At 27.4% G+C, this 25409-nt stretch overlaps 2 protein-coding genes across 2 annotated transcripts in view; both read left to right on the forward strand.

The window, feature by feature from the left end:
* Positions 1 to 1339: 1339 nt before the first annotated feature.
* On the forward strand, positions 1340 to 2627 carry LOC126905084 (39S ribosomal protein L54, mitochondrial). The gene is made up of 3 exons (XM_050684488.1): positions 1340 to 1580; positions 1672 to 1872; positions 2387 to 2627. The coding sequence occupies exons 1-3, from the start codon at positions 1505 to 1507 to the stop codon at positions 2497 to 2499; spliced, it is 390 nt and encodes a 129-aa protein (XP_050540445.1). The 5' UTR covers positions 1340 to 1504; the 3' UTR covers positions 2500 to 2627.
* A 10863-nt stretch (positions 2628 to 13490) lies between these two features.
* The window catches only part of LOC126905480 (sushi, von Willebrand factor type A, EGF and pentraxin domain-containing protein 1), a 35469-nt gene continuing 23550 nt past the window's right edge, over positions 13491 to 25409 (forward strand). Inside the window, exons 1-2 of the mRNA XM_050685202.1 lie at positions 13491 to 13730; positions 24626 to 24702. Of these exons, the coding sequence (XP_050541159.1) occupies positions 24640 to 24702 (63 nt within the window). The 5' untranslated portion in view covers positions 13491 to 13730; positions 24626 to 24639. The remainder of the gene's footprint in view (positions 13731 to 24625; positions 24703 to 25409) is intronic.

Below are 25409 nucleotides of genomic sequence, written 5' to 3' on the forward strand. Positions count from 1 at the left end.
GGAAAATTTTGTCTCATAGTGGCCAGCAAAAAAATAAAAATGTTTTCTTTTTGGCCAATATCATTTTTTTAAGGAACCAAAAAAGTGTTCTAAAATAACAACCAAGTTAACAAAATAATGTTGATTTATTTAATTATTTATTTTACAACAATCATACAGTTTGATCGAGGCTTTAAATAACGCAGTACTAATCTAAACTTTGAGTAAAACAAACTATTCGAATTATAAAATATTCAATACAATAATTTATACTATTTAGTTTTAGTATAATAAACACCTACTAAAGAATATTTGTTTATTTCATGGTAATATAAATTCCAATATATTTAAGGGAATTTTTCAAATATTTTACACTTTTTATTACATTTCATTGATATTTTCCTATAAAAAAACTGACAAATATTTAAATTAAATCATTGAAGTTTAAACACTTGTCAGTTTTTTTTATAGGAAAATATCTATAAAATGTAAACGTTATTATTTCTGCTTAAGATCTAAATAGAATATCATAAATATCGCCAGTTATTAATAGCTCATGGATTTTTGGTGCTCCACGTATATCTTCCGTGCAGTACCTGACACTAGTTGATTTTTAAAGGTGATTCGAGAAAAGTCCAGGCAATTTAATTATATTATTAAAAAACTGATTAAATTTCACACAAAGCTGTATTAATTACTAAGTGGAGAAATACGGTCGTCACCCTCAATAAGCCGAGTTGGTATGTAGGTGTGTATGATAGTAAATGTATATATGCTCCTACCAGGCGACAATTTGTTGTTATAAGACTTATTAATAGGTTCAATGTATGCTTTTTGATATTATGTAGCGACATCTAGCGGTATGAAAAAAGTGTTATACAGTATAATTAATTGATAACTGAAATATAATAATGATAAGAAGTTGGTGGATCAAAAATTGGTAGCTTCACACTAGTGATTTTATAAGAGGTTCCAAAATTGTTAATTTTATATATTTTGTGATTCTAAACGAGTTAATTTATATAATATTATAAAACTGAAATCATATTTGTTTATTTAGTTTAAAATATTATATATAGTTGCAATTACATCTCTTCAACCTTTTTAATTTAATTACCTCTCTAAAGAATTATTTGAATCTCATAAAGAGTATGACAAATATAAATTCTGAAAATGCAATGATATTGATAACTTGATTGCAACTTGTTTGTTCTAATTGACTTAAAATTAATTCTTTAAAATTTGATCTAAAGAACTTGTGTAATAACCATAGACCAAGTAAATGGTCTATAATATTAGCTGATAATTTTTACTACTATCTATTATTCAAAATAATGTAATCTAACTGATAATTGGTGAAAAATATTGATATTAAAATTCATAATAATTTGCGATATAAAACAGAATTGATATAGTATAGTTATCATAACCATAGCCGGTACTTATTTTCTAAGGAAGTTGTTTATTTAATTTATTGTTGACAATATTTTGTAAATATTTCTTTAAAAGAAACTATACTTTTAAAATGTTTTTAAAATTCTACCAATTAAACAGTGTCCGAAATTGTATTCAAATTCCGATCAATAATTATGCAACAGTTGGTAAGTTTTTTTTTTAATTTAAGTAATGTATGTAATTTAATTATGTTTTTTTTAATTACTCTTAAAATTCAATTCATTATCACTTTTTCAGGGATTATGTCATTGGGTAAATCCAAAAAAAAATTGGGTAAAGGTGGTCCCGTTTCAGAAAAAACAGAAATTCCAGTCGAAACAGATGCTAAAAAATTAATCAAATATGTTTGTGGAAGTAATATTTTAAAAGAAGGAGGAGAAGATATAAAATTAAAACCAGATTCTGAGTATCCAGAATGGTTATGGAAACTTAACATAAGTAATTAATGTTACATTTTTTTATTAAGTATTTTTTTTATATCAATAAAACACTTTATTAAGATTTTATAAATATTGTTAAAAAGAATTTCTTTAGTTTTTAAACGCTTATAAAAATTTTGTTGCTTTGACTATATCAAATATTTTTCACATATCATTTTTAAGATACTGTGAATAATTTAAATATATTTATTCTGATAAAACTGATGAAACTTTCTTTTCAAAAAAGACTGTATTTTTATTATATTATTATAGTGCTTTAATTTAAATTATTAAAACATTTTTTTTAATAGTCTTCACAAAAATGGTTATATAAAATTTCTGTTTTATGTTTTATATTTTTACTAATGAAGTCTATTATTTATAGTAAATTATTTTGAGCGATACAAAATTCATGATAGTTTGATTATCTAAAATTTAGATTCTAAATGAATAGTCTTCATTTTAATCATTAAAAAAATATCAGTGTATGATATATTTTTCTTAAATCACTGAATAGAAATAATTTTTTCCAGCTGGACCTGTGCCTCTTGAAGAATTGGATCCTAATACAAAACAATATTGGTTAAGGATTCGTAAACTCGGAATGAGGAGAAACAACCTATTAAATAAGTTAAAACGTTTTTAAAGATGTTTTAAGTTAAATAGTTTTAATATTATTATTTTATGTCTTAATTTGTATTTATTTATATAAAATAATACATTAATTATCATATTAAATAATTTAATACCTTAATTATTAAGGTATTATAAGAATTGATATTTAAGCTAATAATCAATTTTATAATTGTTAAAAAAAAATTTTAATTATTATTTAAAACAAAATCTGAAGTAAAAAACAAAAATATTGTACGAAATTCAGAATTTATTAATAATAATTATAAAAAGTGAAGAAAACTAAAATTAAAAAAAAATTGAAAGCAAATCTATGTTAGGAACTATCTACATGATTATAATTGAAAAATATATTATTAAATATTGATATTGAAATTTGAAAAAAGAATGAATATCATATTTACAATTCGAGTGAAATTCAAATTTTAAAAACATTTTCTTTAGCAGAATAATGTAATAAAAAAAAGTTGATCAAGTTCAAAAAAAGATATTTGATAATATAATTTTTTTACATTTATTCATAATTTCTTAAAATGTATTGGACAAATGTATTTATCAAAATAAGTAATAAATACATAAAATAAATTAATATTACTAAAAACAGTACAGAATTTTTTGAGCATTTTTATTTTAAAATTATAAAGTAAATTTATATTGATAGATGGCGTTGTATATAACTAAATAAACCTTGAAATAATACTATTAGTAATGTTAATAGGGTGCAATTAGGCGAGGAATTTAGTCTTCCAAAAAATTGTATTTAATGTATATAAAAATATTTTTTGGATAAAACTGTTTAGGCCCTCCCAAAAACATTGTTCATGTTGTGCCAATGATTATGAATTTTTAAATAAGAAGAATTAGTTTTACCAACCATGTTTAAGCTTCAATTATTAATCTAAAAAAGGTGTGAAATTTGTATAATCACTTGTTGGTCAATAATTCGTCCTATCTTTTCAGAGTCTTAAAATATACAGATTTTATCAACAAATACGTATAATTTTGAAAGCTTTACCTAAAAAATTTTTAGCTATGATAGCACGTATAAACTGATCATTATTATAAATAAAGGAACGTATTTATATAAATTTACAAAAAAATATTTTAGTTTGAAGGGCCGTCCAAATTTATGTAACTTCGTTATAGAATTATTTAGTAGTAAAAAAATATGTTTTATTTTAGGGTAATAAACCCCTCTAATCCTCCGAATTTATATCTTCCATTATAGCACATTACTATGTTTTTAAGTCAATCAATAAAAATTTGTACTGACTGATTATGTGTGCGGAATAATTTATCTAAATTTATAAATGGTTATCAACCAGTTCCTTTATTATAAATATAAATTTTTTGATACTTACTATTAAAATCAAAAATTACAATTTTCTCAAAAATGTTTTTATCTTGAAAAATCATTGTTCTTATAAGGTAATTTCGTTATTAAACTTAAGAAAATTTTAAAAAGATTAGACAAGCGAAAATATCTTTTATATTATGTTATTAAAATTACATTTTATCCAATTAGTTAGTCTGTGATTATTATATCGCTTGAAAATGAAAAAGTTTTAACGAAAATAGATCGTTTTTAGTACGCTATTTTTTAATGTATCTAACGAAAAAAAATACATTAAAATGTTTTCATTCTTAGACACTACATATTTTTATGACTCAAATTCTTAACATGAATAGAAAACAATAACTATCGTTTTACATATATTTAATGTATATTCCATGCTGTATAGATTACAGAAAACAATTCTGTTCTTTTATAGAGATAATATGTGTTGTATTTTCAGTGAAGAAAACCTGTTAAATGAAAAAAAGTACATCGGTTTAGTTTCTAATAGAATAGATATTGTAAAATTTTTGTTTTATGATACAATGATATAATTTTTTAAATCTAAAAAAACTTAAGTTGCTCGTGGACACGATAAAAAAAGGATTGAATTTAATGTTTTATTATTACGGTTAACCCTATTTAAATAGGGTTAACCTAAACTTACGTTTTATCATTACTATTCATATTTATCTACAATGAAATAAAACCCTTTCGAAATAATTTAAAACAAATCAAGTTTTAATGTACTCATACTAGTAAGTTGTAATGTAATCGGTTCCACATTTTTCAAACATAAAATAATAATATAGATAAAGTGGACATGATAGTTAATTGCATTATAAGGAAAGAAATATAAATTAAATTCGATGATTCACAATTCACTATAATTTATATTCACATTTCGGTAGGACTTAAATTAAGTAACATTGTTTAATTTATTGGATATTGAAACTATTATACAAAAAAAATTTAACTTTGATTACGCTTTCATTTGAAAAATATTTCAATAAATTAAAAAAAAAAATGTTTCAGTAATAATTATATAACCAATTGTACCACTTATTGGAAAAAAAACTCAAATTCAAATTTTGTCTTTTTGTAGAAAACTTATAAAATCATTTTTTAATATAGTAATTATTGTAAATTATTTAATTAATCATTTCCCTTTTATATTAAAATTAAATAAATTTATTTAACTTATTATTATAACCTAAGTTATAATTATTTTATTTTAAAAATCCATTTACATTATCTTCAAAACTAATTCAAATTTTTATAACTCCATCGATTAACTTTTTATAAATTAAGTTTACTATAAATAAAATAAATATGGTAATTTATAAAATGTAAAAGTGACATTGATGGTGTGATTTATTATAATATTCCAAGATAAATAGTGATTTAATTTGATTTTTCACATTGATTTAACTCTTAAAGGCATTAAAGTACAAGTTTTACATTTATACAAGTTATTTAGATTTTATACCCAATTAATTGTTAAGATTTAATAAATTAAAACTGACATGTTCTCATTATTTCAAATTGAAAAACTTTTACGAGCGTAATTTGAACAATATATTTGAGAATCTAATTTTTATTAATTAATAAATTAATTTTTAATTCAATTTCTCCTCTACTTATAAATATTTCTACATAAATTTACATATAATTTTTATTTGAAAGAGGTAGCGACAAAATAAAGTATCTAATAATTCACTAAACTCTCCTTCAGATTTTTTTTAAGAACACTTTTTCTTAGTGCCTTTTTTTATTAATATAATATTTTCCTCCCGTCCAAGTTTAAAATTGAATTTTTTTATAAATTTACTGAAAATTATTTTTTTTTTGTGTGAATGATATTTATGAATAGTAACTAACTAATTTTCAAATTAAAATTTAAAACACTATGACATATAAGAACAGATTTATTGGTAGCATTGGTTTGATACCTATGCCTTTTAAGCATAGGTATCAAACCAATCCCACTAGATCCAATTTAATTATAAATATTTATTTTATTTAAATATTAATTAACAGATTCCAAAAATATGATTAGTCAAGTTTATAATTTATTAATACTTAAGTTTATAATAAATTAAATTATTATATGAAATTTTTTATTAGGAGCTCAATATAGTCTGCCGTTAATTTAAACATAATCAAATGCGTATTTACGAGAGAATCAAATAGGGAAATTCTCCCTAACCTTATTATCAACGTTTGTATAAATGTTTATACATTTATATCAAACATAATTGTTAGAATTTTTCACTATAAATTAAAGGCTGCATCCCGACTTTAAAATTTTGGATACATCATTATTCAAATGACTCACAGTATTCGTTTAATAGAGTTATTACCCAGATGATAAGTCACGATATAGCATCACGCCAAATTAATTTGTATATGAGCAAAATGTGACCTGTTTTTCTGATCCACGTATGCATAATATAATATTAAAAACGGAAATTATTCTTCGTGACCAGTAAACGGTGACGTCACTTAAATATCTACCCACTTTATTAACGCGCTAACGGCACATTGTTTTTTTACTCTAAGGGAATTATTAGATGATGTTTGTCGATATAAATAATCTTTGTTTTTAAGCTTTAATTTTTAATTACAATGAATTTTTTTAAAGATGGATAACTTAAGTAAAACAAAATATTGCCTAAAAATATAGAATATTATTCTAGAAAAAAATATATTTAAAAAATGGTATTGTAATTTTATCATATTTATTATGCATTCGTTGCTCTTTGTTATACTACTTAACATATTTTTATTTCTGTAATTTGTAACGCTAATTAATACTCTATCAACTAATTATTAAGCTATAATTATATATGATAAAAGCTATAAAAAAAAAAATGTCTCCGAGTTCTTACATTAAAAAAAAACTGTAGCACGGTATGAATGTGGTATAGTTGAAACAAGTATAAATGATATCCGACAGTAATTGAAATCACTATAAATCAAGAAACGCTTCGATGCAAATCTATACATAGTTTAATTTAAAAAAAAAATTGGTATATTATTTTAAAAGCAACACCAACTCCTATTCCCTTAATTATATCTTGATTAGTAGTTCTTTGATTTGTAATATATAAATTAATATATAAATAAATTCTTAATAATTTATAGTTTTAATTATAGCAATAAATCGTAGTATGAAATTAATAATCAATAATTTAATATTATATATTTTACAGAGACATTTTAAAAATGACAAAATAGTTGTATATTATTAAGTGTTTGATGCAAACATTTTAGAAAATAATTTCGTCTAAACTGATCAATAAACAATTTTAATCAGTAATAAAAATATACGTTTTTTAAACCAATTTTTGCGCTGATTTCAAATCAGCAATTAGATTTTTTTCTATATTTTAATTGTCTGTGTTATCACTTTTTATAATATAATGTAGCTGTAAAATTATTTATTTATTTAATCTACTTCTTCTTCTTTTTCCTCACTTTAATCCTAGCTACTAGGAGTCAGTCACCCTTAAATTTCCACTTGACACGATCTTACACATCATCTACGCTCATATCAGCCGTCCTCATATCAGCCGTCCTCATATCGCATACAATAACATTGCTTTATCTCTTTTTTGGTCTTCCTCTATCCCTTCTTCCTGCGACAATCATTTCTATAACTGTTCTTACAACTTTCAATTTCTCTCTACTCATAACATAACTAAACCATCTAAGTCTATTTTTTCTCATCTTAAACACGATTGACGCTACACCTATATACTCTTTTATATGTACGTTTTTTATCCTATCTTTTCTAGTCACTCCACTAATTCTTATCTCTGCTACACTCATTCTCTGCTTTTCTTTCTTGTCAACTGCCCAACTCTCTGAACCTTACATCATTGCTCCTCTCACTACAGCCTATAGAATTTACCTTTCAGCTTCATTGGAATTTTTTGATCGCATAACATACCAGAAACTTCTCTCCACTTCAACCACCCGCACTTAATCCTATATCTATATGGAATAATAAATATTTAACAAGTTTATTTATTAGATAATAATCGAATTAAGAAAATGGCAGCCTACCTACATTAGTGGTAATGCATCGTGCCTTCGTTCAATTCCTTTGCGCTGAACTATATAGGCTTTCTCTTAATCATGCAATAGCTTTTAGAGAAACAAAAAATTTTTAATATTCTAGACAAAATTACCAACATAGATTTTGTGTGTATTTATAGTCCTAAGGCTCATTAGCAATCAAATTTAGTGTTCCAAACTCTAGATGAACATCCCATTAAAAGTTGTCTAAGTAAACAATTTTGGTAGTAATTAATTTTTATCCAATTCTTATTAAAATATTAAATATATGGTAAACCTATACATTTTGCATCTACGTCAATTAGTACTATTTCCTATGTTAGTTTCTGGAATGGTTAAATGTTATTTTAATAAGACCATTTTAACTTAGTTAATAAGATTCACCCCAACATTTTTAATTATTTACTTGTAATTCGAACCATTTCCGGTAACCCCCTGGGGTTGACATAGTAACCGTAGACTACTAACACCATTATTAGAGTCTGTAACAGTAGGACATAAAACAATATGTTTAACATCACATCAACAATAGAATTTATTAATAATATAAATGTACAAAATGAATAAACATTTTGTATTGATAACAGTTTGCTAATCTAAATTAATATAATAAAACAACTAATAAATTTTTAATGGAAAACTTTGAACCTATTATATTTTAATAAAGAAATAACTTAATAAATGTATGAGTAGTTATAAAAAATTAATTTTATGTCATCATATATGTATATTTATATATATTTTATTAATTTTTTTTAAATAAAAAATTTAAATCCTCACAATAAAAGTTATTTTTCTTAAAGAATTCAATTATTTTTACTGTATCCCGGTTTCAGTGTGTTATAAATATAAAATATGTAATGTAATTAATCATTTTTAATTTTTTTACCGATGATAATATAATTGATTATTATTGTACTTTTAAATTTAAATGTAAGAATTTGAATTCATTCATTAAATGTTCTCACTTTATTAAGTCGTCTTAGTCTTAAGGTATTATTTTACGACACCATAACATAAGACTTAAATGTGATGCTACTTCAACGACAAGTTTATGCTAAATAATGAATCACTCTATTATAAAAAGAAGTAACTACGTTAATTTCTATCAAAATTATACTGTGCAATTATAAATATACACTTGTAAATTCTGTAAATTCATATAAACTTCCGTAATTATTACAAAAACTTTTAAGAAATAATTAAGTTTAGTGCATAACATTTAAAAACAAAACCGGAAAAGATCTTCAATCATCCCCGCAAGCATGATTTCCTTAAATTTAACATGATGTGATACATTCTTGTGCTTTGATGACCTACGGGCTTCTTAACGGTACAAAATAACTTGTGACCTATTCATCAAACATTCCGCACCAATAATACGAGGCAGCATTGAAGTTTTTTGTTAGTCTTGGTATGACAACAATAGGTAAAACCACAATATGACTTACGATACTTGCACGTACCAAATGGATTCTATAAACAGCGTTAGTTAGTAATACAAAATTGATAATGGTTTATTTTTAATAGAAATAGAGGAAAATGTTGTGTGTAAAACTACAATATTACTATAGGCGAATCGAAAAATGATGACAATATTGTATGGTGCCGATGAGTCCGAAATAATTAAATTCTCTCCTGTAACACATTATTATTGTTAAAACGTTCTTAACGGTTTTTTACGGACCGGCCATAACACCGTTTAAATTATACATTACTGCACCGCGTGGTCCGGGTACAGTTATACGTATGGAACGTGTGGTTACGACTTCGGTAGCATACGAATATAATGTACTTATATTGTTTGTATAGAGGAAGTAATGATGATGTGTACTTTTTGGTTTTCTAATTAGTGATTCATCGAAATATTACGTGAAGACATTTTGCACTACCATTAAGTCTTATGAAGAAAAGATTAAGATATTTCCTTATTACGCTATGAGACTCCGAGGCAATTAATAGTCATAAAAATGTGTAAATGAATAAGTTATTCACCGATTCGCAAACTAAACTAATAATCGTGAGTGTGTTGACTCACATATGATTGATTTTTACAGATGTGGCCTATCAAGCTTACACGTACGAAACGGGGTTTTCGAGTCTGTACTCGGAGATCTAGTCTCTCGAGTAAGCATGGGGCCGAAAGGTTTGTGGTCGACCTTGAAGCCCACACCGCATTCCAAGAGTACACGTTTAGTGCTCATGTGTGTGCAATGTATTTTCATGATATGTTGGTACGAGGGTGTTAACGGAGATTGCCGCCGCATTTTTGAGAAAAACACATTATAACGAGATAGAAAAATAACAATAATTATTGTGTGCGTCTGGGATGATCACACGCTACCGCACCTTACAATATTAAGGGATCACATAATTCAACTTAAAAAACCCTCCTTACCTGCGGTAAGTAGACAATTTGTGATTACAATGATGACAGTCGGTTGTTAGAAAGGCAGTGTCATCTTCCTGATATATTTTTATGAAAGATTCTTGGCTATTAGAATCAAAACCATGAACATGTATTTTATGCCAAGTTCAAAGAGGTTGTCTGCACTTAAATCAAAAAGTCGTCAGCGGGTTGACGACAATCGAGTATAAAATAGGAAGTGAAAATCTATACCGGATTACTCATACAGTCGAGAAAAAGTGTTCGGGCCTTCATCATTTAGACGCATTTTTTTTTTTTATTTGCATCTGGTGAAAGTCAATATGTCCGCCGTTAGTTTTACAGGTTAATGCAATGCATTGCTATTTTTCTGTCTCTCTTCGCCACCTCCGACAATTCCCTTTTTTAATACCATTGCCAAGGACATAAAAATAACTCGTATTCTGGTTTTAATTAAAGTCGATATAATGTAAATCACTTTGCCCCCTTGTTTATAAAATGTTGCCAAACTACCATGACCAAATAACCTGTTGACTTGCATATATCTGAAATAAGTTTTATAAAATATCTCAAAATCGTCACTTTGATAAAGTAACGTTTTACTTTCAGTATATGTAAACACTTTGTGAAAATGTAAAAAAAATTTAATGGATTTCACTAAATATGTTTAAATTTAAAATAATTTAAGAAATCAACACTTGACTAGAGTAAAATACTTTTAAATTTATCATATATGATTTATACGCCTCGTTGTTTCTATTGTTTTATTAGAAGACAAATTATTATTACGATTTAAAACAATTAATGCGTAACCTAATTTCTAAATACCAATACTAAGTTTCATCAATTGATGTCTAATTTCTACAACAACTACTATAAGACTCACACAGCTTCTTGATTGTAAGAACAGGATATGGACACTATACAGGCCACTGAAAAATGATAATTAAACTTGGAAATAATGTACGCTTAAGATATTATAACAGTAAATACATTTATGTTAGCATATTCAGTAATATATTAACTTTAGTAAGAATATTTATATGACGAACTAAATACTAAATTAAATGAAACATGTTAGAATAAATGAAAAATAATTCACAATTTTCATAATATTATGTTACATCATTACTAATGAAACTTTTTTTAGTATAATTTAAAGTATATTTACGAATTAGGCACACTGTTGTACGTTGTAAAACTTAGTATGAAATTTTTAATTATAAGTTTTCTATTTTTCGTTTTTAAAGATTCTAAACTTCATACTTTATTTTGGAAAAATTATTATTATTTTTCTTGATATATCTTTTTATGACTAACCTACTAATTTTAATGGTATATTATGTACTGTATGTATAATAAAATATGCACATCAATCACAATTTGTAATACATTACAATATTTTATGAATTAAGCCTAAACTTTCAAAATTTGTTTAAAAATGAAAATTTTTGGTGAAAAAACTAACAACATTGTACTGGTATAAGTGACAATTACCATAACAGCTGTAATTATTGTTATTCTACTAGAATGGGCAACATTAGCTCAATATATTTTAAATATCACATTATTAATCACTTATCAATAATAACACTCTATATGTTTTTATATACTTCAATACTTTTTTATAATTATGTTTAAGGAATATAAAAACCATAACTGATAACAAGAGTATTGAAAAGATAGATTTCCTTTCTTTTTCTTTTTATTTTATTATAGAGAGTGAAGTCATTTAAATGCTACAAATTATCATTAACATTTTTTTTTTAATAAATTTTATCAATATAATAATAATTATATTATTTTAATATTTTTTATGCTAAATTTTTCTAAATTTGTTACTTTATGAAGTAATTATCTCATAATCTTTCTTTTTACAGCAATGTTAGTTATGTTAAATTACATAATTTCAATTATTAACTCCGCTAAAATGATCTTCATCATTCTTGTTAACACGACTCTTACTATTAACTGTATTAAAATTCTATAATAGATCAGTTGGGATCTAATAGTATCTAGGTGTGCAATTATTAGAGTTTAATTCCATTGAACTGTATATATATATATATTGACCAATAGCTTATAATAGTGGACTTTGAACATAAATATTTTTTAAAGTTCAATATAAATTCAATTTAAAATTCAAGATACTAGAAATCATTTTTTTTTTTAATATAATTATTCCTAGAAAATATTAATAAATAACATTAATGGTAATATTACGGATTAAATTTTAAATCGTTCTGATAATATATTAGACAAAAGTAAAGTATTAAAGTTGTTACTGTCTAATTTTGTTTTTCATTAAAATTGATGGTCTAATGAAATATTGTGTCTTTTCAAATTATAACTTATATTATGAAGAAGAATTCAAACATTTTCATCTTGGAAAGATAAGCATAGTAATATTCTCTGTTATGTTTTTGATTGAAGGTTTTTATAAGAAATGATGTTGTTTAAAACACATAACTTAACCATGTTAAGCCATATGTTTAAACCATGTGAATTTATTTATAACTAAATTTTATTTTAACTGTAGTACCATTTTATAACAAGTCAATCTCTCCTGTGTTATATGATTTAAATTTCTCTAACTTTTGGTAAATATTGTTAAAGTCCATTTTATTATATATTACAGACGCTGGTAACTTTAATTTTTAAAGAATATAGAGTTAAAATATTTTTAATAAATTAATGACAATAAAAATTAATGTAGTATTAAAAAAATATTTCTTGATAAAATCAGTAATATACCTGATAAAATGATCTTTGAAGGTTTTATAGTAACTTGAAAAATTAAGTTTTATGCAAATAATTTTTTTCTTTGTTACAAAATAAAATATTGTAGGGTTATGCAAAATTTGTAGCTTAGAGAACTTTTTCAATTAATCTTCTGATGACACTGGCAGAAAGCTTGTAGAATATTTATCATAATTTTATATTTTTTATGTTAATTACTGGTGTTCTTTGTAAAATTATAATTGCTCATGAGAAATACGATTAAATGTAAGGATAATACAAAATTATCTTAATAATATATTAATATAATATATATATATATATTTCAATTTTTCTTATTAGTAGCAATTGCCACCACATTGCAGGTATTAAATGTTTGGTTTACCTGTGGATGATATGGTAGGGGTACACCTGCCTGTCTTGGCCAACAGGTTTCTTCTATCTAGGCAGTTAAGTACAATAACCCGTATCGGCTGGACGGCTCCGAGTAGAGGTGTCGCAATCCGGTATTTTTTAACAATTTTTACCTTTTCGAGTAAAGTGTTCTTATTTATCAGCTGGTGTTTGTTTTTGTTTAATTTTCATTTTTATAGTATACAGTGATAAACTAGTGAGCCAATATTCAAGTGAAGTGCTATTATTTTCTTTGAAGAACATGTTGATTTGAAGGATTAAAATATTACAGAAAAAAAGTCCACAGGTTAGAAATTTACAAAGATTTAATGTTTTAATTATGTTCTAGTTTAAATCAACAAAATTTATTGATATGACTATGAATATATAAATTTAGGAGTTACTCTAAAATTTGTTAAGACAATTTTTGTTATTTTTTTTTGGTATATAATTTATTTTCATCATATCTGAAGCCTTAGTCATGAATAACTTTTTAATTAATTAGTTGATTAAGTTACAAAGGGTAACCTATTTTTGTCTGTGTCAAATGATACTTATTAGAACTTGTTGATATTATTCAATGATGCATTCTTACACCATGTGACAATGTTGTTAAAAGAGCAAATCCTTGTGTTAACATGTTTTATGAACGTTCATAAATGAGATCTAATTTACGAACATTATATATCTCTGCAACGTAAAAGGGTTTTCTTTATTTTATTTATCTAAAGTCAATCTGACCGTGGATAATAACATTTTGTATTTAAATATAGGTCAACGGCACCAAAGTTATAGTATCTAATTACACGGTACATTATCAGATATGTTACGTCGATCAAATATGATTTTATTCAGAAAATATAATAGTGTACATCAAGTTTTCCAACTCAGTGGGACTGTTTACTTCAACTTCTATACACTATTTATAAATATTTATTTTACAATAAAAAAAAATCGGATATTTTATAGCATTCAGCTTCAGTTTTAATACTTACACAATTGCATGACTGAAAACTGTACAGAATTTTATGATTTATTGCTTACAAAAGGAAAACATATACCTACACATTACACCTGTATGATGATCAGTAATTTGTTTTGTAGAAAACGTCCCTCCTACGCATACCAGAGGGATTCGGGGTAAACAACTATTGTGTTGAATTATAAATTACGTTCATTTTTTCTCACCCTCTCGTTATATATTTTTTACATCGGTCCCTCACTAGATATTATATGTTTACTTGGCAACTCAATTCAACTGTAAAGTGGTTATTTACCATCATTAGTTAGGAAGTCGAAGTATTCATAAGAAGCATTAGATGCGTTTTATAAAACAAGTAAATTCACTGATTGAAAACGATTTTAGGGTAATCGAACCACTTTCATTTTATCTAAAATGTATTCACATTTTTAACCTATTATGATTATCAATTGCAGAGCTGTAAATATAATAACTTTTATGGTTGATGGCTTGTGAAAGTAAATTTATTTTAAAATGATGCATTATTAATAATTTTATGTCGTCTCATTCTACTAAAAAATACTGTCTTGATAGTCTTACAGTAATATGACAAAAATTGTTCATTATGCTTAAATTTACTCTAGCACTATATCTAATCTACTTAACGATATTGTCCTACATTACATTATTTTTCATTCATTTCATTTATTTAGAATTAATTCAATTTATTTTTCTTGTGAAAAATTGTTTTTTTATTATTACAATGTGGATTAATTATTTGGTATCATTGAAACTTAAAAATATTTAATATTAGCTTTCACAATTCTATTTCTTTGGTAGTATGACACGATTTATTGAACTTGACCTAAACTATCGACATAGGAACTATAATATGTTAATAGCTTTATAGAGAAAATGGATGTCAGGAAAACAATTATGTATATGAATAGCACCTATTCGCCGCCGGAAAGTAGGAACACCAAAATGACTGATAATGACTCATAGAAAATAAACTTTTACAATCCGGTACCCCGGAGATTTAAATAGCAGTACATGAATGAAACACAATTAACGTTGTCTAAACACTTTAATTTGTTCAGTTATTTTTACCACGTCGTTTCTAAATATACATTTTACTACGATAAATATTTTATTGTATATAACTCTAAGGCAACAAATATTCGTTTTAGGATTCTACACCATTGGAATTTATTAAACTTCAAAATTATAACAGTATAAAATTTATTATGTCAATCAGAAATTATGAAGTCGAAAATAACTTTATATTCTTTATGACAATTAACAAAGTGCTCACGAAACACTTGTGTCACAATAAAATTGTAACTGTGTGTCGTTCTTTGTTTGTCTCCAATTCATGTAGCACTGCGGTTATTTAAGTGTTTTGTGGTTTTTGCAGAGTTGTTATACTTATTGTAATTATTGTAACACGGGGTAGCCACGTTAAGATGTAATAATTTTTTCGTTAGATTGTTTACCTTCTGGCTCGTGTATTGGCGATTTTTAAAAGTCATCGTCCCAACTAACGATATGTATTTTAATTTTCATGGTCGGCTATATCGTCAAAATCTTTTGTGTGTATGTATAATACTGTTATTATATGCAATGGTACGCATATATATCGCACACTAGACTCTTCAGCTATAATAACTTGTAGAGTCTAGTATGAATTGATTATAAGAAAGAAAAACAAACAATTAGTCGAGAATGAATAGATTATATTCTCATCAGTATCGATAGAAGAACACACAGACGATACGGTAGCAAATCCAATTAATACCACTAATTGATAACGGATAAAGTGAACCGTGAATAATGGTGCGAGCACTGCGGGATGCGCTGCGAAACAGATAGTTTTCGATCGAGCGACTGCAGAATATTAAAGATAACGCCACTGTGTGTTGGATCTTCGGTCGGTCAAAATCACGAACCTTGTACAAATACATTCACACGATTTAAAAGCCACGGATATGCTCTAGTTGTACACTGAGGACTTTTTTAAAGTTTAAATACTTACAAACGATCTTGTTACACGCTTAATACTGGGACGCATCGTCATTACCATTATATTTGGTGTAATGCATATACATCATAAAGTAACATTTACGTCTGCTGTAATGAGTTCCAAATATCAAGAAAAACAATGTTACTAGTGCGAGACAAATTTATGAAAAGAAATGAAACATTTTTCATAATGCACTCCTGGCTGGCTAAATTACTATGATGTGTCTTCACTCGATTGTGCGGTTTTTCGGTCCAGTTGTTGGCGTTGCGATTAAGGTGATAATATAATTGCAGCGGTGTTAGTGGAAAATTCGGAGGCTATGTACGATGTTCTCCAACCACAATATTTCTGATAACCCCAATGTTTTGTGAATGCATTAACATAGAATAAGCTACTAGCTGAAAACATAAAAGACCTAAAAAATATATTGTTTTATATTAAATATAACAATACTACCCACACAGTGCAATAGTTTTATGCAGATATTGTTGACTAATTAAATTTCATTAACATCGCCTGATATAAGCTATATACAATAGAAGTATAATGCTCGAGTAAGGTGTGTTAAGACGTGTTCAGCAATCGACTTTCGTCCTGTGGGTATGGTTGTGACCTGTCCTATAATATTGTCAGAAGACGCTTCACGAGTCAATTTTTTCATCATTCTATTGAATATACATAATCGTTAGTTACCGTTACCTATGCACTATATATTTTTAATAGTTTTAAATACATAGCCTTCAATCAATGACCGGTCATTTTGATGAGAAAAGTAATCAGCATTACTGCTCCTGTCTTACTAAATCGTAATTTGACGTCGATCCTAAAAAAACGTTTCTGGTTCGCACATTCTATTGGACTAGGTGTGTAATTGTTAGCGAGTCAAAAAAAGTTCATTAATAATTATACATATCCATTGGGGTTAGCTTGTTGCGAGTATAGTAATTTTATAGGCATGACCCCCGCAGACCAGCCTGTGGCCGTAGGTTTACGGAGGGCCTCGACGCATTTCTTTACGCGTAAACCGGTTGTTGGCCCAGTGACGTAGCTTGGCGATGGCGGTGCGGTAGAGGAAGTTGAGAGCATCGAACTCCATGCTGTTTGAGATGAGCTGGCACCATTGGTGGTAAATGGTATCCGTGGTCAATACAACAGCGTCGGCGACGTGATGCCAATACTCGCCTTTCCATGACCGGACAACCAACTCCTTCTTCTTTACTTCATGTCCATATAAACTCCGATACGTAAGGTATCGTTCGGGTATAAAAACAAATGTTTTTTCAAGTTCTCTGAAATATTGTCTTTTTGAAAAGGATTATTAATGATGAGTTTATTGAGTCGTATTTCATCGTTATATTTGTTCTTTATCGTAGATCGACTATTAATCTTACATTGTCCAATATCCACCGAACATTAGGCCTTTTTTTTTTAATTTTAATTAGATGATACGCAATCATAATCATTATGATCGTCCTCCGGGTGTTCAACGAACTTAGACCATCATTATTTTGTAATAATAGTCTAGGTTCGATTAGTTTTTTAAACTCACGAATTTACATAGGTTATATTCCATATAAAAGTGAATCCGTGCGACGCGATGCCAATATTCCGTGACTTTGTAAACATTATTATGTCAATCACATATTATTTTCAACTATCGACAGCCTTGTGTAAAATATCATCAACGGAGTGGTACGTTATTTTAAAAAATTTATATATTTCTCCTGCAAAACCACAAGTCGTTTTAAAACTAGGCACTGCATTCTCAGTTTCCCATAAGAGCAATAGCAGTAATTATAACCAAGTAGTTCCCATTAGAAATAATTAATTAATTCTACGCTAAGGTAATTGATTGTTCAAACGCGGCGCCACGTCAAGTATAAGTTAAAAATATAATACTTATTAACGTGCCAAACTGCGTCATGTATTAATCTTCACGGACATAACTGTTTAAACTTGATCGGCTCGACCTCCTGATGTTTTCGTGCACCGAACCGTCTGGGAATATTCACGTGTGTACTGAATTTAAGCTGACAAGAATTTTTCCTAAGGCGAAATCCTAACAACAACTCGATCACTACGTAGACGTAAAACAACTATCCAAACTCATCTAAATTAATTGCAGTGTACAGTTAAATTAGCCAAAACGTCTTAAATTTCATTTCAAATATCTATGTTGCCTATACACAGTCTTACAATATCCACTATTCGCAATAAAAAAAAACTGAGTATCCATTTAAATGAGAATTAGAACAGTTTTCTAGATTTATGGTCAGATTGTAACGAAAATTATAGTTCAATTATTGTTTTAAATTGCACGTTTCGTCAGAGGGCATGCCGCGAGACCGCAAGGAAACGGAAAATCTCTAGTAATAACACTTTTACTTTAGTGAATAGTCGTAATGTTGCATTTTTTCCCGATAAGTGAAACTTATAATTCGTATACTTTTGATTTGTTTAGTGCCTTCTGACCAAAAGGTTACAACCAAGGCATAATGAACATTGAGTTTTTATTGTAAATTTACGACCGTCTACGGTTCGTGTATGTCTGGTGTATAGCAGTCACGGTACGCCGCATGATAACCATACGAGTGCAGGTGTTCAACCCACCTATGTTGACGTTGCAGGCTCAATGATATTAACAGACGAGGGTTGTTTGTAGTGCTCTGTCGGAGATTCCTCGGGAGGGTTTACAAAGAAAGAGGGTTTGCCATCGAAGATGGAAAATATGACGTTGCCATGTATTCATACGCGATTGTTGTGCACCTGCTAGGTTGCATCTCAATAATTGTACGGTATTGTTAAGTCGAAAAACCTCAACACATTCTCTATTCCGATCACGGAAAACAGTAGAGTTCTGGCCGTAGAAGATAAACAAAAAAAAAAGCGTTACTAAATGCATTAGAAAACTTTTAATATTCATGCCCGAAGATGTGACATCCCAATGATAGGTGTGACTGAAATATGAGATATGGTCGATTCGCTTTGACGGTGAATAATGAATAACGATAACTCGATGTTAATCGAATAAATTTAACTATTTTATTCCAAGTTGAATTTTTCGGTGCGTTTTTTCACGTTTAAATGGTACCCATTGTAAAGTGTTTAACATTCGCGGTCGACGTTCGCATAAATTAAACAATTAAAACAAAATTACAAAAAATAAACGCGTTTCTCCTTCCTGTTGTTTGTTCTTCCGAGTTCGTCGCTCCTAAACACAACACAACTGCCATCAACTATCGTTTGGCGATACTATGTGCATTATTATTCAGCCGGCAGAAATGCTTCACATGATCGCAGTGTAATGTTACGTACAAAAATTATATTTTTAGTTAGAAAATACACACCATCGACTTACACACATTTGATCTGTGACGAAATGTCTAACAGTTAGGTATAACCTACATTTGTTTGTTTCAGTCTTTCCAAATTAAATGCGCGCGCATTTTATTGTTAAAAAAAATTACATTGCTTATTACTTCGGTGGATAATTTTCGTGAGAAAGTAACTGCTAGAGAGTCTGCTCTGTGCCCCTCGATATGCTTGTGTTCAATAACTTTTTTGTTGCGAGATATAATTAGACAAAGAATTGAGGAGGGTGAACACGTCGGCGGAAGGTCGTTGTGCAAATCTTGCAATGTACACGTTCGTGTCGACGTATAAACAATAACAACAAAGATATTAAAAAATGTAATGCACAATATTTTATTTGTCCGGGGACACCCATTATGTTGGAAGAAAATAGATTTTTATTAAATAACGTATTTGCCACGCGCAGCGTACTTTGTGATTAGACTTCGCATTACGCTACATAATTTTTGTCAATAAAGAATTCATTTTACGTTGTTTATTTTTCTTTTTGTTCAATGTAAAATAGTTTCCAATGTAATTAACGTTGTCGTACAGTGTCCGCGAGGCAAAGAATAACATTTCGTAAAAACAATTTACGCTTTCAAAATGAGCAAAAGCCAACAGTCATCATCTGATACGGACTTTTGAACAAACAACATGAGCTACCATCAAATTTTAAGATAGTTTCTAAGTACTCATTATCATGTCAATTTTTGCATGTAAATCTATCAACAACGACTTACATCACTATGGAACGATGTGTTTATTCATTATTCCTACTCTGATAGTTCAATGAAAAATTATTTTTCATTTTAATTGACATTTCACACGTTATACACGTTATCAATAAACTATAGTTTAATAGCTATTAATAAATTGATAGGAGTTTAAATATATTGTGGAAAGCTCGAAAAAAAGTATTCATACTACCTAATAACGCTCTTGAATATGTCAAAACCGTAAGCTATTAAATTCAATAGTCTCTTTAACTAAAAGAACAAGTTTTTTTTGTTAGAACATTGGTTTTTTTAACAGATGATCAATTGTAACGGTAAACCAATCGAGTTGGTACAATACGGAAAATTTGGATTCCTATAAACTTGTTATAAGATATTTGTTGTTCTATCGATTCCATACACGATTTTAATTTAGAAACCTGTTTTAAAAGATCATTTGATATGGAGAATCATCATTGATTATGTTTCTTAGTTGTCAAAGGTTTACAAAAATATATATATTAGTTTTAAATTATTTAGTTAAAAGGATTAAATAAATTTTCATGTTAACTGAGATAACCATTTTTAGTTTGAGAGGTCAAAATTTCGAATATTTTTTATCGTATTTCGTCTTAAGAGAATTTGTCCATCCATCTCAGGAAGTAGTATATTAAAAAAATTATTATTTTTTTGCAATTAAATAAAATATTCAATATGAAAGATTTGAAAATAAACGAACCCATGTCTATGAGTACTCTTTATTAGTAGTAAATTTAACGAGATTTGTTATCTATAAGTAGATTAAAATAGTATACGGTTTAAAAAAAAAAATGTTTGATTTATTAGAATATCTAACACATTTTAGAAAACGACCGTTGCATTTCGTTTTTCCATAATAACAAATCAATTATTAAAGAACACAATATGTAGAATCATGAGATATAAATTTTCCTAATTAGTTTTAATGATTTCTCAAGGATAAACAATTAAGTTGGATTTGAGCTAGTCGATCGTTGCGTAACTTGGTTGTAATGAATAACACCGCAGTGTGCATTTTGGGCTCGATGAAGTTCAAGAGCATAAAAACTAGTCACGTTATTGTGTCAATGCCTTACATGAGTTATTTCCTTTCGTTTTTCACATTATTGTTTTTTTAAATTCGACGCTCATTCGCACGAGAGATTTAAATAAGTCTATATGAGTTATATCAGCAGTTACCTTTCTCTTTTATTCTAAGGACAGCATTTATCTCCGATAGCTCCAAACATTTTTTCAACGAATTTTCTTAGCTGCAATGTTGAAATTCATGTCATTGTTGAAATGACGAATTTTTCTTATGCCACGTCGTCTTAGGACGTGGATAAAGAAATTTCCTCTTTCATACGAGAGCTCTTAATTTCCATGAGTTATATGTATATGCGTGTGTATATATAGCCCAACCCGGTTTTGGAATGTTGTTATTAAGTCGAGGCTACACACCGTTGTTCGTCCTACATTCTTTCGCCCATCTTCTCGCGGCGTGGCGACTATCTGTTGCTTTGCTATTACTGGACATGTGAATAGAGAATAGGTTACTGATAATCGAAACCGAATAATCCAATCAGTTGTCAAACACTCAAAGAATAGCACATATTTTGTCGCATTAGTTGTCATGGGAACATTAGTAGAAAATTAGGTGCTATTGCCGTGAACAAGATTAACTGTCGATTTTTGATCTCACGCGGTTAACGCGCTATATCACATTTTTATTATAAATTTTGTTTAATTTTGACACCATGATTTTTTTATTATATCATCACGTGTTTAATTAATTCACTTAATCTGTCAAACGATATTACTAATTATTTTTAATCCAAATGATATTCATTTAAAAATAATTGTTAAGTTATTCCGAATACACCATCAGGCAGTTTACGTTTTTAACTATTTATGTTTTTTTATTAACTGACTTGAAAACTTAGTAATGTTATGTTACCGAAGTTTTAGTGTTGGGTGCTTTAGGAGGGACCCCTAAAACGAAAATTATTTCCACACTTCTGTATAATTCACGACAAAGTTAGGACCATTCAAAGTGGCTAAAACAAATCTATAAATGCATATAATATTTACAACTAGTATTAATTTTTATTCATCCAGTTAAATTATTTTATAAGTGCGACTGTACTCAGCGTATTTTGGAAAGATATTGGTGGGTCATAATGTATCATAATTCATTGGGAGGAAGACACATTTTTTTTTTTCTGTGTTTACATCATTTTGTTATTATTTTACTGTTTCATGAACTAAAAATAACTTTTGATTTGCGTGAAATGTATACTTTTGTAATATGTTTAAAAGCATAATATTTTATTTTTTTGTTCAATTAAGTGTAAAGAAACATTAATTTTTTAATGAACTTGTAGATAAACAGACCCATTTATTTAAATTTAAAAGTGTGGGAAATAGAATCAACGACTTGAACTATTAATAAACCTTAAAAAAAAATCTTTCATAATTAAAACGCTTCATGATATACCTCTATATATGAACATCTCCATCTAATATTCATATACTCTACAATCTAATATTTCGTTATGCTAACGGCTCCAATGGTCACACCGATAAAAGATAATGGTTATATTTTTTTTTTATTAAAAAAGTCGATTTACCGTTGAAAACTACAGTTACTGTTGTACAAACATATAAATTTTAATTAGTCATGAATGATTTGCGCTCCAATTTTATAGTTTTATGGTCATTTATTATTCAAAATAGTATGCATTTTGGCAATAAAATATAAAAACTCCAGTGAAAATATAATATAATGTTATGCTGCGTAAAAATTTGAAAACTAGTAGCAACCAAATCAAACTGCATCAGAAAGTAACATTAATTACCAATAATTGTGCATATTTTTCTTTTTTTTAATGTCAAATTTTTATTAGGATATTAGATTTTATAACACTAAATGAATTACAAGTATATAAATAAGTGCAAATTGTTATTTTGAAAAATAATATCAATTTTCGGAGAGCTCAAAAAATTACTATAATAAACGTTAAATTGTTTATAAACATTTTCATATTTCTAGTTAATATTAATGTTTAAATAGTACACTTGCATACTGAGTATTATTTTATAATCAATTACATTACTTTTATACAATACTAATTATTTTTTATCTACATTACTCCTTAGCCAAATAAAATTTTATTTACCATAATACCAGCGAGTCTGCCAAACAGACCGTATTAAACTAAATTCGATACGTATCAATACATAAATAAATCGGTTTAACTATTGTGTTTTCACAATGTATACTTCTGCACTCGATTTATTATAGCAGATCAATTCTAGAGACCTGAGATGAACTAGAACTTTTATTTAGTTCATTAAAGATTAATGTTACAACTCCCATACCTACATTATATATGTATATGGTCATTGACACGTTTCAATTAAGGTGTGTAATATGTATTAAACATTTCTATTTAATATAAACGAGAGATGTCAGCATAGTGATTGGCCAACGCAAAAGTTTTACCGACTCAAAATGTCGCACCCTAGTGACCTTTACAGTGACGAATGAGAATATTAATCAAGTATGAATGAGGTTTTAGAGTGAAAATATGGGTTAGGTAATTCAGTAAAGATCTAAATCTTGATGAGAAATAAACTAGATCTATGTAAGTACTCAATAGAAATAGTCTAAGATCATACGTGAATACACAATACGAAAACTATCTTTTATACGCATCCATCAATTGTATGACCGTGTTTACTAGTTATCTTCTCATGAACAGACAGTTTGTCAAATATTCTCAATAATTTAATACATCTATTGTTCCTTTGAGATAATTATTTTACTAAGAGCATTGTTTTATTCGACGAAACTTGCCATTCATTAGTTCACTCTATAATTATAACTTATTAGTATTTAATTACGCTGCTGAACATTAATTAGTAGATAACTTAAAAATCCTTAGTAATGGGTTAAAACTATAGTTTATATATCGTATAAACTTTGTAAGTACATTATTACCACAACCTTAATCTTTTTTTTTTTTTTGGTATTCATAAAAATAAAATGTGTGATTTTTTAATTTAAATTAACAATAGAACCTTATAATTGTTAACTTAAATTAATAACATTAAATTTTTTGTTTTTTTAGATCATTCAGTTGGCATGAGGATAAAAATACACGCGGCCATTCTATTGGTCGTTGCTTTACCATACGTCTTATCTCAGGTAAATAAAAACTTAAAACTTAATATAATTTACATGTATTGTAATACACAAACATTTACTGGAGAGACATTGTCTAAACGCGACATAATCTCATAATTGTTCCAGTTATCTAAGTAAATATAATAATACAATAATTTTGTTGACAATTCTATTACTCAGCCTATTCAATAAAATAATATGCACAAGAAACTCGTGGTTACGCCAGAGCATTCACTTTAAATTAAGCTAAATGATATAACACTTTTACTTCATTTCTTTCTATCCTCTTTTATGAAAGGTTCAAATTGAATATTTCAAAAGACTCTGTAGGGAAAGTATTTGAATGGCAGTATCCGCTCGAATTAAAGAAAAACAATTAAAAATTTCTGAGCTACTCGTTTAAATCTTTTGTGTTTTTTTTTTTAATTTTTAACATGTTGGTGAACAAGTATTCTTTTGGGTTAAACATGAAAAACCAAACAAATTTTTTGGTAAATTATCTTTTTATATATACGAGTGTCTATATTTTTATTCTTTGCGGTCCAAAAACTTGATGTACCAAAAAATTAAGTGGAATGTGTTTAAGTTATACTGTAACATTTATCTACAGTTCAACGAGTTTGATACTTCTTCAAAATAAATAGTTGGCTAATTTTCATAGTTCACTAACAAAATCTAAAATTTAACCTACACATTTTCATTTTGTACCAACGTTAAAACAGGTAAAA

Source organism: Daktulosphaira vitifoliae, unplaced genomic scaffold (genome assembly GCF_025091365.1).
Source record: "Daktulosphaira vitifoliae isolate Bord-2020 unplaced genomic scaffold, ASM2509136v1 Scaffold_4, whole genome shotgun sequence".
NCBI lineage: Eukaryota > Metazoa > Arthropoda > Insecta > Hemiptera > Phylloxeridae > Daktulosphaira > Daktulosphaira vitifoliae.

Bases quoted from the DNA above. Each gene is read 5' to 3' on its own strand.
- LOC126905084 (XM_050684488.1), top strand. From the start codon at position 1,505: ATGTTTTTAAAATTCTACCAATTAAACAGTGTCCGAAATTGTATTCAA. The intron at 1,581-1,671 runs GTAAGTTTTTTT...TCACTTTTTCAG, and splicing joins CAATAATTATGCAACAGTTG to GGATTATGTCATTGGGTAAA. The intron at 1,873-2,386 runs GTAATTAATGTT...AATTTTTTCCAG, and splicing joins GTTATGGAAACTTAACATAA to CTGGACCTGTGCCTCTTGAA.